The sequence below is a fragment of the Urocampus carinirostris genome, chromosome 11 (assembly GCF_059441175.1).
Source record: "Urocampus carinirostris isolate Australia breed hairy pipefish chromosome 11, RoL_Ucar_1.0, whole genome shotgun sequence".
Lineage (NCBI taxonomy): Eukaryota > Metazoa > Chordata > Actinopteri > Syngnathiformes > Syngnathidae > Urocampus > Urocampus carinirostris.
In genome coordinates, this window is record NC_142359.1 from 12,951,840 (window position 1) to 12,968,539 (window position 16,700).

Here is a 16,700-nt window from a genome sequence, read left to right on the forward strand (position 1 = left end):
CGGGATGTTTTTAAGCGGGTAGGCTGCTTTTAGGTCTTCCCCCAGGCCATCACCACTCTAAACAGGCGCACAAATCGGTGACAACATATATTTTGCGACTTATTTTGTTACGTTGCTCCAAAATGTTATTGCAAAAAACTGTAAAAAATGAATACCTTGAGATTTTTCTTGCTGCCAAGTGTTATAGCACGATTTTTACGATGTATTACTCTTTTTAAGAGCATTATTATCATTACTTATGACAGTCTCTATACACCACCTTGTTGATTTTGCCCATTTTTCTGATAGTGTTTTCCCTTTTTACTCTTTTCAGTCTTTATTACATGTTTACCGTGGAGTGACATGTCCAATCTCTTTGCATGCAATCTTTTACAACGTTCGTATCAATGACAACAAAGACAATTCAATTTAAATCAATAAAAAGTACAGTGTGTAATCTTTGACCAATAGATAAGCATAGGGTTGTACAACTGGAAATGAAATGAAATGATTATATAGCGCTTTTCAAGTCAGTGACTTCCCAAAGCGCTTTACAATGTGCTCCACATTTCCCAATAGCGGCCTTGCAGCCATGTAAGGCGCTAACCTGCTTATTGGGGGTATTAGGGGTTCAGTGTCTTACCCAAGGACACTTCGACATGTAACACGGGATTCGAACTGGGATCCCTTGATCCCAAGACGAGCGCTCTACCTCCTGAGCTACTGAGTGCTAAAAAGCACAAGGAAGAATACAATCTACGCAAACTCAAAATGACCAAAACACAACATTATTTTCACTCACTTTTTTGCCAAAAAGCAAAATAGAAAAGGAAATAAAAGAGGAAAATGAGGAGAAAAAGGGGGAAAAAGGAAAAGAAAAAAGAAAAGAAAGACAAAGGGGAAAAATGGAAATGAAACAGGGAAAAATGAATAAATGAAACAAAAATAAGCAAAACTGACATTAAAAAGGGGAAAAAATAAAAAAAAACATAATCCTTATAATTAGCAAAAATTATCTTGCTGGAAATATTTTTTACTATGTTCTAAATTTTAAAAGGAAAATGATGTGCAAAAAAAGAATTATTCAAAAAACAGATTTTGAGGGTAGCCTTGGCAGCAAGATGTCAGCCAATCATGTAAGCTCCCTCTAGGTGACACACTGTCCCTTTAAAGACAGACCTAAGTAAACGCACATGATGCATAAACGTTCCACCTTTCAGGGACAAATAGGTTTTCACAAAGAAAAAAAAACACAACTGAGGATAGTAAACAATAACCCCCATAAAAGAAATGATGATCAACAAGAAACTTAACTTAATCGACAGGTATTATACCTCAATATCAAAAACATTTTCTCTAAGTCGAAAAATTCACTCACAGGTACTGTTTTACATATCATATATTTTTGTTTTGGTTTAAGCTCATACAATTAAGTAATTGTCAACAGTAACTGATTATCTTGTATATAGTCCAAGTTTTTCTTTTCTTTATATGAAATAAAAGAAGTCAGAGTCATCTAATATCTATTTAGTACATATGAAGCTTTAAATAATAAAACCATTTTGAAATAAAAAACAGGGGTGCAAAACTACTTCATCAATTTATATTAATTTATAAATCTTTGTATATTAGATTAAATGTTTGGATGCCCTGAGATTAGAATTGTTTTTATTTTTCTGTTGTATCAAAATATAATTTTATAGGTCCATTCATTTTCACAAATGGTTAATCAATCTACTACTGGTATACATTGTAGTTATATTTCTTATTTTTCTTTCTTTATTTATTTTATTTTAAGATATATTGCATTGGAAGGTTTTTTTTATAATTAAGTAGGATAAAATGGGCACAATTAACTGCTCCTGCCACATTGGATTGTTGTGCTATTATTGTTTTTAAGATAAATAGAAATAGAAAACTATTAATAATCAAAAAAAGAATACTATTTTTTTTTTTAAAGTCTTTATATGAAAGACTACATTTTTGGGAAGTGGTGGGGCAGTCCTAATTGCATTTGTAATTTGTTTAAATATTACGACTCTAGAGCAGGGGTCAGAAACGTATGGCTCGCAGACCATATGTGGCTCTTTTCATGAGTACATATGGCTCTAAGACAAAATGGATACCATGAAAATTTTCTCCATGGCGTAGCAAACATGCGTGAGTAAATTTATTGAAGAGCATGCTAAGCCTAAACATTACTGATAATGTTCATGGTCATGTTCAGTATGAGGCATTTTTCACTAGTTTACAGTCAAGGTGTCACAACAAAAAAAACTTGGTTCAGCTGCTAAGGGATAATTCATATGGAAGCTTATTAAATAATCCATGTTCACTGTCGAGGCACCTTATGATGAAAATCCACAGAAACTGTGGATACGCCAGCAGAGCACCCAGAGCAATTTGATTGGGTGCGCGGTAGGGGTGGGCGGAGCTATGGACAGAGCGGAAGCACTCCCTCCTGTTTCTCGCCCTGCACCGTCTGCGCTAAAAGGTATACCAGAATCCTCGTTTGCATACTTTTGTGACATTTTTACAAAATAACTTTGCTTGCACCTCGAAACCTTTATCTATTACAAAAATGACGGACAAAATGAGCCTTAAGACAACTTTTGTATACTGGTGGAATATGGCCAGTGGGCTGTAGTTTGGACAGCCCTGCCCTCATTTAAAAATAATTCTTTGCAATGTTGTTAAAGTCTTTATTTAACATAAAAAGATTGTCGTTTAGAAATAAATAAATATATATATATATATATATATATATATATATATATATAATAAATGTTATAATTGAATATGAAAGCAATTGTTAAAAAGTGCTGCACAGAATTTGGAACTTTTTACCTCACTGACGCCATCTTCTGGCTTCAGTCATCATTGCAGCCTCTGTCAAGCTTTTTATGTTGCATGTGCAAGTATATGATCTCATAGGACGCGCTCGAATAAACTAAAATAAATGTATTTGAAACAGGCCTTTTGTTTCTTTTACCATTTTCATGCTACACTAACAAAAACTGCTAAGACGAGCATAAAGTCAACATTTCAAAACTACATTTTGTATTTCCTTGGGTTCTCTCTGTGTGGTATTAAAATTGGTTTGATGATCTGAAACTTTTGTGAGTGATAAATATGCAAAAATCACTGAAATCGGGAAAGGGGCAAATACTATTTCACAGCACTATGTATATTTGTCTGTCTCATCTCATCTCATTAGCTGTGCCGCTTATCCTTATTAGGGTCGCAGGGAGGCTGGAGCCCATCCCAGCCATCTCCGGGCAGTGGGCAGGGGACACCCTGAACTGCTATCAGTTTTATTATATTGTGAGGTAGGACATAGCACTTCCGTCGGCCGGTCGGATTATTAGCGGCTCGCCGTTCCTTCCGTCGTCGCTCACGTCCGGGTTGAAAAGTGGAAAAACGGCCTCTGCGAAATGAACATGCGTAAAAGAGTAAATGTGCGACTTGGCCTCTGCGTCATAAAAAGAAACGGTCCCGTCCTCCACGTCCAAGAAAATCCCGATGACTTTGGGTCTCTGAGGCAGGTACAAAAGTTGCGCCTGAGCAGCGCAAGCTCGGTACTCGGAGGCTTGTCTCAGGCACATGGTCCAGTATCCGTCCTGGGGGCTCAGAGTCACCAAGCCCTTTCGCTTGACAGAAGCCCGAGCCACTCCAAGGTCCCATGAGGTCTTGTCCCACACCTCCACTTCCCAGTAGTGCCTGCCTGTGGCAAAACCCTACGTAGAAAAAAATAAAAGTAATGGTTTCCCATGATTCTAGAGCACGAGGATCTTATCCTGGTCACAGGGGAATGCTTAGAGAAGCACAAGAAAACAATGCACCAAAACAAGTGTGAAGTAGCCAAGCTGCTTGCGCATTTTTGAGGCATAACGGCAGAATTCATGTCAGTTTACAACGGCGTATAGGCAAAAGAAGATTATGGATGGTAGATACTAAAACCTCAATTAGCACCAAGTATGTGAAAGCAGCAAGAGGGCGACTTTATTTTAGTGATCAAAGTCAACAAAATAAAGGCCCATTATTTTAATCAGCGCTACAAATCAATAATATAACGCCGGTCCAAATTGATTGGTAACAAGTAAAGGACCTTTTCCTGAGAGCAAGTTAAATGGACGAAAATAGTGGCTCAGATGACCAAGTGTTGATGGGCTCAATAAAAATAATGACAATAAATCAATTAACCAACAACTATTTTTATATAATGATGTAATATTGATAAATGTATGTTAAATAAAATATATATTAACAATAATGTGAACTATGTTATTCTTCTTGTTAGAATTACCGGTATCATAAAAGATCTACTAGCTAACAACAGTAGTGGCAAAATTACAGTCTATAAAAGGCATTTGTAGCAAATCCAAACAAGATCGCCACGATAACTTAACAGATGTGAGATGAACACCACAAACGCGGACATTCCTAATGATGTCTTTGGTCCAGTTAGTTATTTTAATGGCTTGCAGCCAGAAACTCCTATGATGACTTTAAAAAGGCCAGTTTCCTCTTGGAAATGAAAACATTTAGTTCCTAAAAATTCCAATTCGTGCACCCGTACACAAATTAGCTGGGCGTGTTGTTTTTGGAAATTGTGACTCTAAAAGTGCAACTCAAAATACAAATCTTCTCTCGTTCCATTCAAACTCAAACTGCTACTCCCACTGCTTTGGGTCAAAAATGCGCACACTTTCTGTGCTGATCCAGTAATAACGTAGGCTGGAAAGGGGGAATTATGCCAAATAGTATTGATCAAACAGAGAACATTTGTGGAAACAGCCATCTCATTATCGTATTTAAGATCAAATATGCTGTTTAAAGCGATACGATTGCGCTCACCTGGAGTTCTTAGCCTGTTTCTGTTTGTTTACCTCCATAAAATATTTTTTTCCTCATTGCGCTCATTCAGACAGCTGGCTTCATTTATCTGTATATGTTTTTTTTTCCAAATCAATTTTATTTATCAAAATATTAAATATTATGCCCTTTTACATTTGAGTTTTTCAATGAAAATCATCAAATTTTGTGCTGGAAACGTGAGATATGACTTTGCTTTTTTCTTAATTAAAGGTTTTATTGTGAAGGAATATTGTGTATTTATTTGTATATTTTGTGTTTTGGATGAAATGGTCTCTTTTTAAACAAATAGACAATGAAACACAAATTGTGCAGGTAAATTCTAACAAGAAAAAAATGGATATGTTTATGTCATCTATTACCGAGGTATCGGATATAATTTACTTATCGGAATATACAATCAACCAGCTATTGTTTTCCCCCCAGCTCGGCCCCTGTGCAATGTTTATTTAAACCAACGTTTGCCCACCCTTGCCCTAGAGTTACCTTGTTGGCCAACACGCAGGGGACGGTGTCAAAGCGCTCGGGCAAGTCCGGCAGGTCTCGCTCGGCCTCGCTGTCCCGGACCCGTCTCCCGTCCTCGGACACAAGCAGCCACGGATTGGCCGTCCTGGGGTCCAGAAAAACATCGGCTGCATAGGGACACAATCGTTTTCATCCTCCATCTTGGCACGTGAACACGATTTCACTCAGCACGCCTGCTTACCTGCATACTGCGACATCATGTCGTGCTCTGCAAGTCATAAAAGAGAACAGTTTCTGAAATTGCCAGTGTCAAATTTAGTTTTTGGGGTACGTCTGTCCAGTTTCAACACATATGGATGTTGAATAAACACTCTTCAATGTGTTATTTTTCTTTAACTAAACAAAAGTGATGCGATTTGAATTAATTACGATGCGATACTAAGTTTGGAACGGAATGGTATATCCCCAGTGATCTAGTATCAACAGAGGTGCACGCTCAGTGAACCGTGATCAGTATTGTCACCTCTGAAGAGCGGGTTAACGCTGTAAACCTGAAAACAACAGCGACTAGATGATGAAGGTGCTTCTCTAATTTAGTGTTTTCCTGCAATAAATTGGTGTTGCACTTGTCAAGTGTAATAAGGAGTGTGTTTTGTTTTGAGCCTCTGAGGGGTTAAAAAGTCATTAAAAAAACAAGGCTTATTAAAATATAAGCAAAAACACATGAGATATAATTTAATCATGCATTTTTTTTAAATATTCATAGGTTATGAAACTTGCATTTATTATACAGGAGTCTCGTTTGAAGGGAGCTTTCATAATTGTCCTCCATCTTGCTGCTGCATGTACCGAAAAACCTAAAAAAGGCTGGGGAAAACATTTAAAAGAAAAATTGTGCTTTTTGGCCACTTTGAGTCTCCTTAGTACATTTGTATTCTTCTTTGTGGTTTGTTTTACTCGTTTGTGGTTGCCCTAAACCAAGCAGCATCATTTAGTTCTTTTTATCCAGGGGTGTCAAACTCATTTTGAACTCAGGGGCCACATGGTAGAAAAAGCACTCTTGTTGGAGCCAGACTTATACATTATTGTCACAAAAATTATGCCTGAAATTTAGGATATTTCGGAGGTTCACATTTTAATTAAGATTCAGGAGTATAATGTTTGATTATAAATCAATCATTGTTTTTTCTCAATATTTTTTCCCTGACCAATCCATCTATGCATTATCTGCACCGCTCATCCTCAGTAGGGTCACGGGGGTGCTGAAGCCCATCCCAGCTACATTCAGGCAGTGGGCAGGGGACACCCTCAACTGGTTTCCAGCTATTGGCATACCTCACCAATATTTAATCGAAATTCACGTTTATCAACTGTGCATTTGGGGAAAAAAGTATAACATTGAATTATTTTCACTACAGTTAAATTAACGAGGGAAACCTCATGCCAACGAACACTCGTTTAAGGGCAAAGTATTTTTTAAAGTTTTTTTCTGCTTTTTATGTGTTCTAAATGAAAATGGTTACCTGAATTTGAAAACTTTGATGATTCAAATGTTTTCTGGTGGTTAAACGGGAGTCAGCAAATAAAGCTACAGTGGGTGGATTATTTTGTGATTGACGCATAGCTTTGGCAGCTTCCAGTGGACATATCTAAGAATGCAGGTCTTGGTTTTCCCTTGTGCTTCTCTCAGCATTGTCTCATAGGCTGGATTAAATTGGTTAGTGGACCTGATCCAGCCCCCAGGCCGCATGTTTTGACACCCCTGTTTTAAACTAACACCGGCGATGTTGATGTGCATTTGCCCTGACCTTCAATGGAAAGCGTTTTTAAAAGTGAGCACAGCTGTTGATCAACGTGGTCCAAAGCTCTCCTCATAAGTCCCAGACGCGGATCCGAGCGGATGAGCTCATCACATCGGGACCCGGACGTGGATGACAGCGCCACGGACTTCTGTAGCACACGAAAGATTAGCGGATACTAGAGCTGCACGACTAATTGTAATCTAATCGATGTTGCAATGTGACGTAATGCGATTGTGTAATCGCAAGACACAGCGTTTTTTTCAATCAATTTCTAGTTCAATGTATGGGTTTTTCCCCCTTTGTTATTTGTATGACGGAGCGTTTGGCCAACCAAAATTGTCACTGTTCGGGTTTTAACAGTGCCAGCCAATCAGAGGCATGTTTTAATGGCAATTCCCAATAAAGGGTAGGCAATGTTTACAATCATTATGTGCGCAACTGTGATAGGCTGGTGTATGCTGTCAGTCAAACAACCGGCTCTGGTGGGCGCACAACTGGCCAGCAAAACAAACAACGGTGCAACGTGACATCTAGTAGCTTTAGCGGCTCTTTATATTGAAAATAATTTCATTAATTTAATCTAAAGAAAGTCAGAAGAGTGAAAAGAAACGGTAATCACCAGCGTCTGCTCTGTGGATTGTTCTCGGATCCAGGAATCGGCATTACCCATGAAACAGATGACCTGGAGCTAAATCTCGTGGGAAACTCTTACCTGTCAACCTGTACGTTTTTGCCGTACAAAGTACGTTTATTATACATTTTAAGACGGAAAAACGCAAATTTGTGAATGATGGGTACCATTCGGTATACACCGACTATCACGAAAAGGCAAATCAATCAAGTGTAACAAGTTCGCCGCGGTAGCCTCTATCTAGATATCGTTTTTTTTTTGGTTGCAAACGAAGCGAGTAGTTTGATGCTACTGTGCGCATGCGTCTGCCGCCTGGGGATTTCCCATCATGCATCATTCCGGAAAAAAAAAATGGTGTAAGATTATTTTGTATTTTGTAAGGGAAAATACAACAGTTTGTGCGGGCATGGAGCCGTGGAGGTTGACAGGTATGGAAACTGCTAAATTTATTACTCTTGTATTTGAATCATCAGGGAGACTTTGCTGAAATTGCGCTTACCCTGTTAGCCAGCTCATGGATTTAAACTGTAAATATGTTATTCTACTGTTGCATACTGTGTGCCATTCTTCCTTAGTGTGCCATTCTCGCCTAGTTCAATAGTAGTAATATTGTTGATACGATAACATGTTGTTGTGAAAACAGGTCTGAACTGTTTTTCTCACTCCCCCTCCCTTTAGCAGAAGGGACCTTATGTAAACTAGGGTGTTCCTATTACAATAAAAAGGCAAGGACAACGGAGACTGCTTCAGAGTGAGCTTGGTAGACTATAAAGGCAGTCTCCGGTCATTCTCCTTGCAAGTAAAACATACTCACGTCTCTGTGTCTTCTTTGAGTGCAGGTTTTATTACAAGTGTTGGGGTTAACCTAACACCAGCCGACCTCCAATTACCTTATACGTTTTATGTATAGCTATTTTGTTAGTTGGAGACTGTACTCTCACTGCGTAAAGCGGGATCTCAAGATAAGTTGGCATGTCACTAAGAGGAAGTTTTCACAAAAAATCTAGCACAGAAAAGGCACTTTTTTTTGTAAATCGAAAATTGCATTCTCATTGGAATACAGGTCAGAAAAATCGGAATTCATTTTTTTCCAAAATTGTGCAGCCCTAGCACAAACAACAACCGAAGATGCGAAGTGGGAGGGACTGGGATCTGCGCTGACCTGCAGAAGAAGGAGGCGCTCATCAGCATGGAGAAGCTGATCCATCTCCTTCTTCCTCCGCTGCAGATCACTGAGCTCCAGTTCCAGTTGTGCCGTAAGCATACGGGCCGCGTTCTCTAGCGCCACCTGCCGCCTCCGGATGCTCTCCAACAGCTCTGATCGACTCCTCTCCAAGGCTTCCGATAGAGCGGAAAAGATTTCTGAGCCGCGGTCAATTTCCAGCTTGGCTTTTTCCTTTTAACATCAAAAAATCATCATAACTTCTTACGCATCTTTGAATCAACATCAAGGTTGCGAGATATGATGAGTGAAAACAAGCGCTGGATGAGAAGTTCCATTGAGGTTTTTATAACATTTAAAAACAAATGAAAACGAATAAAACAATATTTATGACTTGTGAGTACAGAACAAGGCGGTAATGTTTTCACAAGTGCCCTGACAAAATGGCTGACTATCATTTATACACCATGGAGGCGGGCTTTGACAAAAATTAAACTTCGTTGACATTGTTGCCATGCTTTACAACAAGTCTACTTTGAAACCCATCGTGTTGTGATATTTGGTGTTCCTAAAAAGTTTTAAGTAGATTGTTTTTTCTATGGAAGGTTGGGGTACGTCATTTGAGGTGTCATTAAAAAAGTTGAAAGTAAAATATTTTCTCTTTTAAGAGCGCTTATAATTTGTTTTCACTGCGCCTATATGTTTTTAGCTTTCTTTTAGCAAAGCTATTCGGGCCAAAGAATTCATAGGGTAGGAAGGGGGGTGGAGTGTGATTCTATGCTGTTATTGTATTCTTACTATTTGTTAATGTAGTATGAAAACGGTGAAAGTAAGAAAAGGCCTGCTTCGGGTAGAGTTCCACCCAAACCCCAAGAAAGATGAAAAAAGTAGAGCCTATTCGCGCGCCTCTAACAATTGCAGGTACTTGCACGCGCATCATGAATTAACTGGCTATGGCTGCAATCATGACTTTAAGCCTGGAGATGGCAGCAGATAGTTAAAAAACTTCCAAATTCCTTATACAGTGGAACCTCGGTTTTCGAACGCCTCTCGGTTCGAACAAATCGGAGTCTGACCAAAAATTTCGAGAAATTCTTGCTTCGCTGTTCGGTCAAAAAATCGGAGTTCAAACGCCGGTAATGCGCGAGTGCGTACGCTAGGGTGCGATGCTGAGCGGCGTACGGGTGTAGATCGCTCTTTTCGTTATCGCGTGCGGACGTGCTCCGTTTTGCTTTTAATATAGGTGTACGAAGTGTTTTAGCCCCTAATTATGCCTCCGAAGAAAGTCAGTGCAAGCAGCAAAGTTGCTACAGGTGAAAAAAGAAAAGTAGTGCGTACAACTATTGCATTTAAGAAGGAGGTGTGCGAGTGTCTGGTCTTGTTAGGGAATACCCCACCGTCCACCTTTGCCTTCTGCTGACCACCACAAAGGTAAGAAATCCTATGCATAATTATTTTCTTTATCCTTTTTTTTTTAATTTTTACACGTTCATGTCAGCGTAATCTTTCGTACTGAAGATTATGATAACGCAAACGTACGATTAGCCTGGGTTAGCTTCATGTTTACGTTAAACATTCAAAACATTCAGGGTGTTGTAACGGAGCCGAACATTCAGGGTGTTGGGACGCAGCCCCCTTTCTAATGATCCGCTCACCACTTGTTGTGGAGACCCGGGTGCTAAATGACTTGTAAACGACCTGATTTTTTATTTTTACACGTTCATGTTTGCGTAATCTTTCGTACTGAAGATTACGATAACGCGAGCGTACGATTAGCCTGGGTTAGCTTTATGTTCACGTTAAACATTCAAGGTAAACATTCAGGGTGTTGGAATGGATTAAAACGATTTACATTATTTTTAATGGGAAAAATCATTTCGGTGATCGAACAAATCGGTTTTCGAACAGCGTTCTGGAACAGATTATGGTCGAGAACCGAGGTTCCACTGTGGTTCCTTTAAAGCTCTAAATCAAAAGCTTTAACTCTTGAGTTGTGACAGATTTAGACATTAGACTATGACTTTATTGAATAGTTAAGGTAAAGAAAGTTTAGAGCCCTACCTTTGAAGGTCAGATAGTTTTAATTTAATCAGATAAATGCTCCACTATAAATAAACTGCACTTCCTGGATGCTAATTGCTACTTTATGATGAGCTGCATGGCATTTAGCTTGTGGCATGCAGTAACATATACAGCCATGCATATTCGGTCAACTCACTCTGCTGAGTTCCACACAATTTTGGATCTCCTCCATCTTGTAAAGCCTGCACCGTATCATCTCCTGAACTTCCGAGCCTATCTGCTCCCTCCTGGCCCGGACGCGCTCGGACATTTCTCGGGCGAAGGAGTTCTCGCAGAGCCCCGGACGAGTGTTAAAAAGCACGTCACATTTTGGGCAACTAGAAGAAGCGCTTTTCTCCCAGCGTGTGGTGATGCATCCCAAGCAGAAGCTGTGACCGCACGGGATGGACACAGGATCAGAGAACACATCCTGACAGATGGAGCACTGGAGTAACGCCTCTGACAGAAGAGCGCTGGAGGAAGCCATGTCCTTGAAAAAAAATCAAAATACACCAGTGACGTGCAGCAAAGGAGAAGCAGGTGAGAATGTGCCTCATATGAAATCAATGGTTGGCAACCTTTTTTGTACAGGGTTCATATACCTTATTCATGGCCGAATTCAAGCACTTTTTAAGGAGTTTAAAATCCATTTTTTTTCCATTTCTCCAGTATCATTTAAAGATAAAATCCGGTGTTAATCATGGATTTTGCAGATCCACAAATAAATCTGTGATTTACACTTGCGATTTTTAATGATGCGTCTGCATTCATCAAGAAATACGGGTTTTGGAACTTGAGTAAATGGCAAATATATTTGTGGATCCAAACAATCCAAATATTTCTGAGACAAATCTACCCCCATATAAGTGTTGGGTAAAATGACAGTAATATGTAGCTTACATTAGTCTTCCTATTACAATTTACCATTGAGAAACGCTACCTTCCTGTTTTAAATGGCTCATAATAAATGCCATTAATTGATACATAATCCTTGCACTACTATACATTAAAAAGTGCCCTGTTTAGGTGTAGCATGATGGTGAAGGCACTTTAAAGACAATACCATACAAACTAATGCCAGCTGCCGTTAATCACAAGGGGAGAAGTAATGCAATGGCAAACCGAAGCCATCAGTGAGAGGAGTAAGCCTCTTTTATAATCCTTCACCCAAAATTCAAGCACTTTTCATTCCTTGAAAACACAGCATAAAATTCAAACATTTTTAGGGACTTCAAGCACCTGTATTTTTTTGTCTCATTGAACAGACTTTTTTTTCACACTGCAGGATTACCAATTTTAGAGCTGCAACAAGAAATAGCTAAAGTCAAGTCATGTTTATTTGTATAGCCCTTTATCACAAGGAGTCTCAATGGGCTGCACAGACCACTGCAAACTACAAAATATTATGACACCACCCCCTGATCTAGAACCTACATGAGGGCAAGGAAAAACTCAAAACCTCAACATGAGAAAAATGGAGAAACATTGAGAAGGGACGGCGCATGGGGTAATCCCCCTTCCAGGATGATCAGGCTGCAACGGATGTTGAAATAACAAATACGCAGATATTATCAACATGAAATATAGGTAATTCCAAATCGATTAAATCGATGATTTATAGCGTGGCCAATTAATTAGTTCATTGATTTGTTGTTTCACGCAATTGATGCATCACTTAGCACGCCACAGAGAGAGTCGGCGAGCATAACAGAGCGAGGTGAAGTGCAAACCACGGCGCTCTTTGCAAAGGCTACGGTAAATTCAACTCATGAAACTTGGGAGTCACCGACGAGGATGAAGGGGAGCTCAGTATCAGAGTAAGCCACGACATTATTTATTTTTATTCGTTTGGTTTTGTGTTTTTATATGTGGAAACATAACTTGCTTTTGGTACCTCGCTAACGTTAATGTTTGCTTGTTAGATTATTAATGGCTGCGTATGTGTGATACTTTTGATTTCAGTTCAATCATCTTAAGCTATGTTTAATTGTGCTGCATTAAAACAAAACAAAAAAACTTAAGTGAGGAAACGTAACGTTAGTCTCTGGTCGCTCGCTTATTGCAAGAATTTGCTTGTTAGCTTAATAATGACTGTCTGTGTGGTAGCGAGATACTTCATATTTCAGTTAAATGAAAGAATTTATTTTATTTGGGCACAGGACAAAAACAGTATCAACCACTAATGAGGCTTTTAAGTGCCCATTCCTATTACACTCATAATCTTAAGCAGTGTTTAACTGTGCTTTATTAAAAAAAATCAACTAGCCCACAATGGTGTTAATAAGTTTAAGCATCCATCAAGTTTTACTTCTCTGGAAAAGTCTGAGTGATTATTGTGTCCTTGTTAATCGTGCCATAATAATACTCCTACTATACGTTCTTATCTCAATAGAAAACTGCAGACAATGACAAGCTTCAGGAAGAGAAAATAACATCATGCATGCCACAGCAAGCAGCTGCCATTACTGAGAGCATCCTCAATATGTAATGCAAAGTTATCAAAAAAAGGAAGAGTGAATAAGCAAGGGTGTACGTGGCTACTTTTCTTGCTTGTTGGGTTGAAAATCATGTTACTGGGTTTTCACATTTGCATGTATTTCTTGTTCCAAAAGCTCACATCCCTTTAAATAACAACAATACCTATTTTTTGCACTTTTTAAAAGACTATCTTATACATTTGCAGGTGTCTATCATTGATTTGTATGTATTTTTGTTTATTGTGAAGTTATTTGACAAACGCTTGGAACGTTAATGTTGATACGTGTCAGATTTACAATGATTTATTGTTCCTAAAGTCCCTTTAACAACAAATATGCCTTTTTTCACTTTTAAAAAAAAGGATATATTTGCAGATGTATAACATATATTTGGATATGATATTGTTTGCTATTTGAAAAACACTAATTTGTTTTTAATTGTTTGATATTGTAGAATATAGTTTTTTTGCAATTTTTGTCCACAACATTTCAATATTTGAATAAAGAAGACAGAATTCATAAGTTTTTATCTGATTCATTGATTAATCGAAGAAAATATCATCAGATAATTCGTTTATTAAAATAATCTTTAGTTAAAGATCCAATCTATTTATGTTTTTATTTAAAAGGAGCAAAAGGATGCATGCTTATATAAACTCGCAACGATGGGTCGATTGTATCGGCACAGTATTCGATATGAATTAAATATTTATGGCACAGGCCTCACATGGAATAGCCAGTATCCAGAAGACAGTTTTATCATTTTTTTATTTTAGGGTGAAGATAAGACAAGAGTCGTGTCTTGCTTGTGTGAGGGCATCTCATAATTGAATCAAGAACTCATTACAGAATATCATTTACCCACAAAACAATTGACCAAAAAAATGTGTCAGGTATTCTTGTTTAACTTTCAAGTATTGGCATAAATTTAGGAAATAAACACATAAATAGAACTTATATTACACTCTAAGCTAAATTCGTTTATTTAAAAAAATAAATGCCTAGGAGCCATACAAAACGTCACGAAATGGTCACCAGACCGCCATTTTGTTTTTTTACCCAAAAAAAAAACGTAAATACCATTGTTTTGCTCCTCAAACAGTTCGTTTGCGATTTTCCAATTAAAAACCCAATTTGCTTTTTCCAAAAATGTCCCGCAGTCCTTGTGAATAAATTGTAGTCTTGTTAAACATTTTACGAACCTGTTTTTTTATTTTAGGGTGAAGAAAATACATGAGTCGTGTCTTGCTTGTGTGATGACATCCTATAATTGTCTGAAGAAATCGTGACACACAGGCAACACGCTCCCTAGTGGTCAGGTTTGAAACCTGCACTGTCCAAAACAAATTTGGTTTCTTCCCCATATCAACAACAGAAACAAAAACAATACCTTCAAACTTGTGACCATAAACGTATATAGCAACTAAACTGTTTGTGCACTGTTAGAACATCACCCACATTGAGACGTAAAACCATTCTTAGGTGGCATTTTTCTTTGTGGCAGGGTCATTGGCACAGGAGAATATATGAAACCCAAACTGAGTCCAGATGGAGCCTAAAATGCCGAAATGGTGTTGATATTCATGTCGTTCTAGTCTGGGAGAGTGGAAAGTCTTAACTGGGAAAAAGGCTGAGTCAACAGAACCGAAAGTGCTGAGTCAGCTTAGGGGGCGTTTTTCACATCTAGGGTGAGGGATCCCACTACCTGTGAAAGATGGTGGTCGTATCTTAACGTTTTCCTCCATACCAACAAACATATAAAACAAAGAGATATAGAAATAAATACTTGGATGCCAAACGAAAACTATTATCGCCACCTTTGCTTTGCTTGCAGATGAGAATTAAGCTGATTTATGTAAAATGATATAACTGCTGTCAAGTTGATAACCTAAAATGGTAGAAATTTGTAATGCCCCTCAATTTAAGATTTTAATACGAGTCAGAAAAGCTCAAACTGCATGCATTAAGTGAGCTATAAAACGTTCTTATCGTCAACCAACACCTAAAGCTGTCCAAAGTCCAGCATGCTTGCACGGCCGTGAAATGAGCAAACCTACTGACATTTTTAGATTTCACCTGCCTGCTGTGATCCAAAGTCGAGTATTTTTATTGAGTTAGGTTGAATTAATTTGATGGAATAAGTTAAATAAAAGATTATAGGTGGCTCCTCCTACCTGGTCGTTCGAAAGGGTTGGGATAATATAGAAAACACGGAGTTTGCAAAGTGGTGCACTTTTCCACTTGTCAGCCAAGCCGCGCCTACTGTAGCGGAGTGGAGGAGTGATTTGTTGTTCGCGAACGAAACGGTTCTAAGAGCCGGCTCTTAGGGTGAGCGGCAGGAGCCGGCGCCCGACCGATCAAGAGTCGGTCCTTTTTTCTTTTCTTTTCTTTTTTTTACCTATTGATTCATTTTTCTTAGATTTATAAAAAAAAATTATTTCTTTTTTTTTTTCAAATTTTCTCCCCTTTGCCCTTTTCCCCTATCTCTTTTATCCGTTTGTTTTTTCACTAGTGTTGTACTTTTTTTCTTACTTTTTTCCTTTGCTTCGTTTTTCTCTCTTTATGTTGTATTTTTGTATATTTTTGGTATCATTTTATTTTTTCCTTAGCTTTTTATTTCTTTTATATTGCTTTTTTGTCTTTTCTTTCCTCCCTTTTCTTATTTTGTTTCTATTGTCTTAGCCTTTCACTTATTTATTTCTTGCATTTCTTCTTTTTCTCTTTTTTTCCTTTTTCCTCAATATATTTATCTTCTTTTGTTTCTTTTTTCCTAGTGTTTACTTCTTTTTGCATCCTTACCCCTTTTTTCGCCTTATTTTTTCGCATTTTAACTCATTTATATTGCTTGTCTTCTTTTTACACTTTTTTTCATTTTTTTTTCCTAAATGTATTTTTTCTTTTTTTTTTTTTTTTGAGTGGCTTACTTTTCTTTCCATGCCTTTTTTTCTATTCTCTCCCTTTTTAATATTTATTTTATTTTTTATTCCAGTGTGATACTAATTTGTATTTCTTTTTTTAATGATATTTTTCTCTTCTTTTGTTGCTTTTTTTCCATCGTTTTCTTTCTTTTCTTTTTTCCCTCTATGTTCCCCCATTTTTAGGTTATTTCTTGCATATCGTTTCATAATAATTGCCAATAAATGGATTAAAGCAAACGACACGAAATAACCGACTCTTTTGAGAGAGCTAAGCTGAATGAGACGGTTCTTGAAAAGAGAGGGAATTGCCATTACCGGAGGGGGGTGTCA

At 38.0% G+C, this 16,700-nt stretch overlaps 1 protein-coding gene across 2 annotated transcripts; it reads right to left on the reverse strand.

Annotated features, from left to right (window-relative positions):
• Positions 1-2,737: 2,737 nt before the first annotated feature.
• LOC148356437 (E3 ubiquitin-protein ligase TRIM39-like) lies at positions 2,738-15,700 on the reverse strand. 2 transcript variants are annotated; one of them, XM_088346911.1, is made up of 7 exons: positions 15,627-15,700; positions 11,133-11,465; positions 8,915-9,148; positions 7,128-7,269; positions 5,561-5,587; positions 5,341-5,486; positions 2,738-3,716 (listed from the first exon to the last, which is right to left on the reverse strand). In XM_088346911.1, the coding sequence occupies exons 2-7, from the start codon at positions 11,460-11,462 to the stop codon at positions 3,297-3,299; spliced, it is 1,299 nt and encodes a 432-aa protein (XP_088203037.1). In that variant the 5' UTR covers positions 11,463-11,465; positions 15,627-15,700; the 3' UTR covers positions 2,738-3,296. The 2 variants fall into 2 exon arrangements, with proteins under 2 accessions (XP_088203037.1, XP_088203035.1); XM_088346909.1 differs by lacking the exon at positions 15,627-15,700 and adding an exon at positions 14,655-14,713.
• Between the last annotated feature and the right edge of the window lie 1,000 nt (positions 15,701-16,700).

Coding starts and splice junctions, on each gene's coding strand:
- LOC148356437 (XM_088346909.1), bottom strand. CDS start 14,687: ATGTATTTTCTTCACCCTAAAATAAAAAAACAG. Junction 5,588..7,127: donor AAAAACGCTTTCCATTGAAG/GTCAGGGCAAAT, acceptor TATGACTTGCAG/AGCACGACATGATGTCGCAG. Junction 5,487..5,560: donor CATGATGTCGCAGTATGCAG/GTAAGCAGGCGT, acceptor GTCCCTATGCAG/CCGATGTTTTTCTGGACCCC.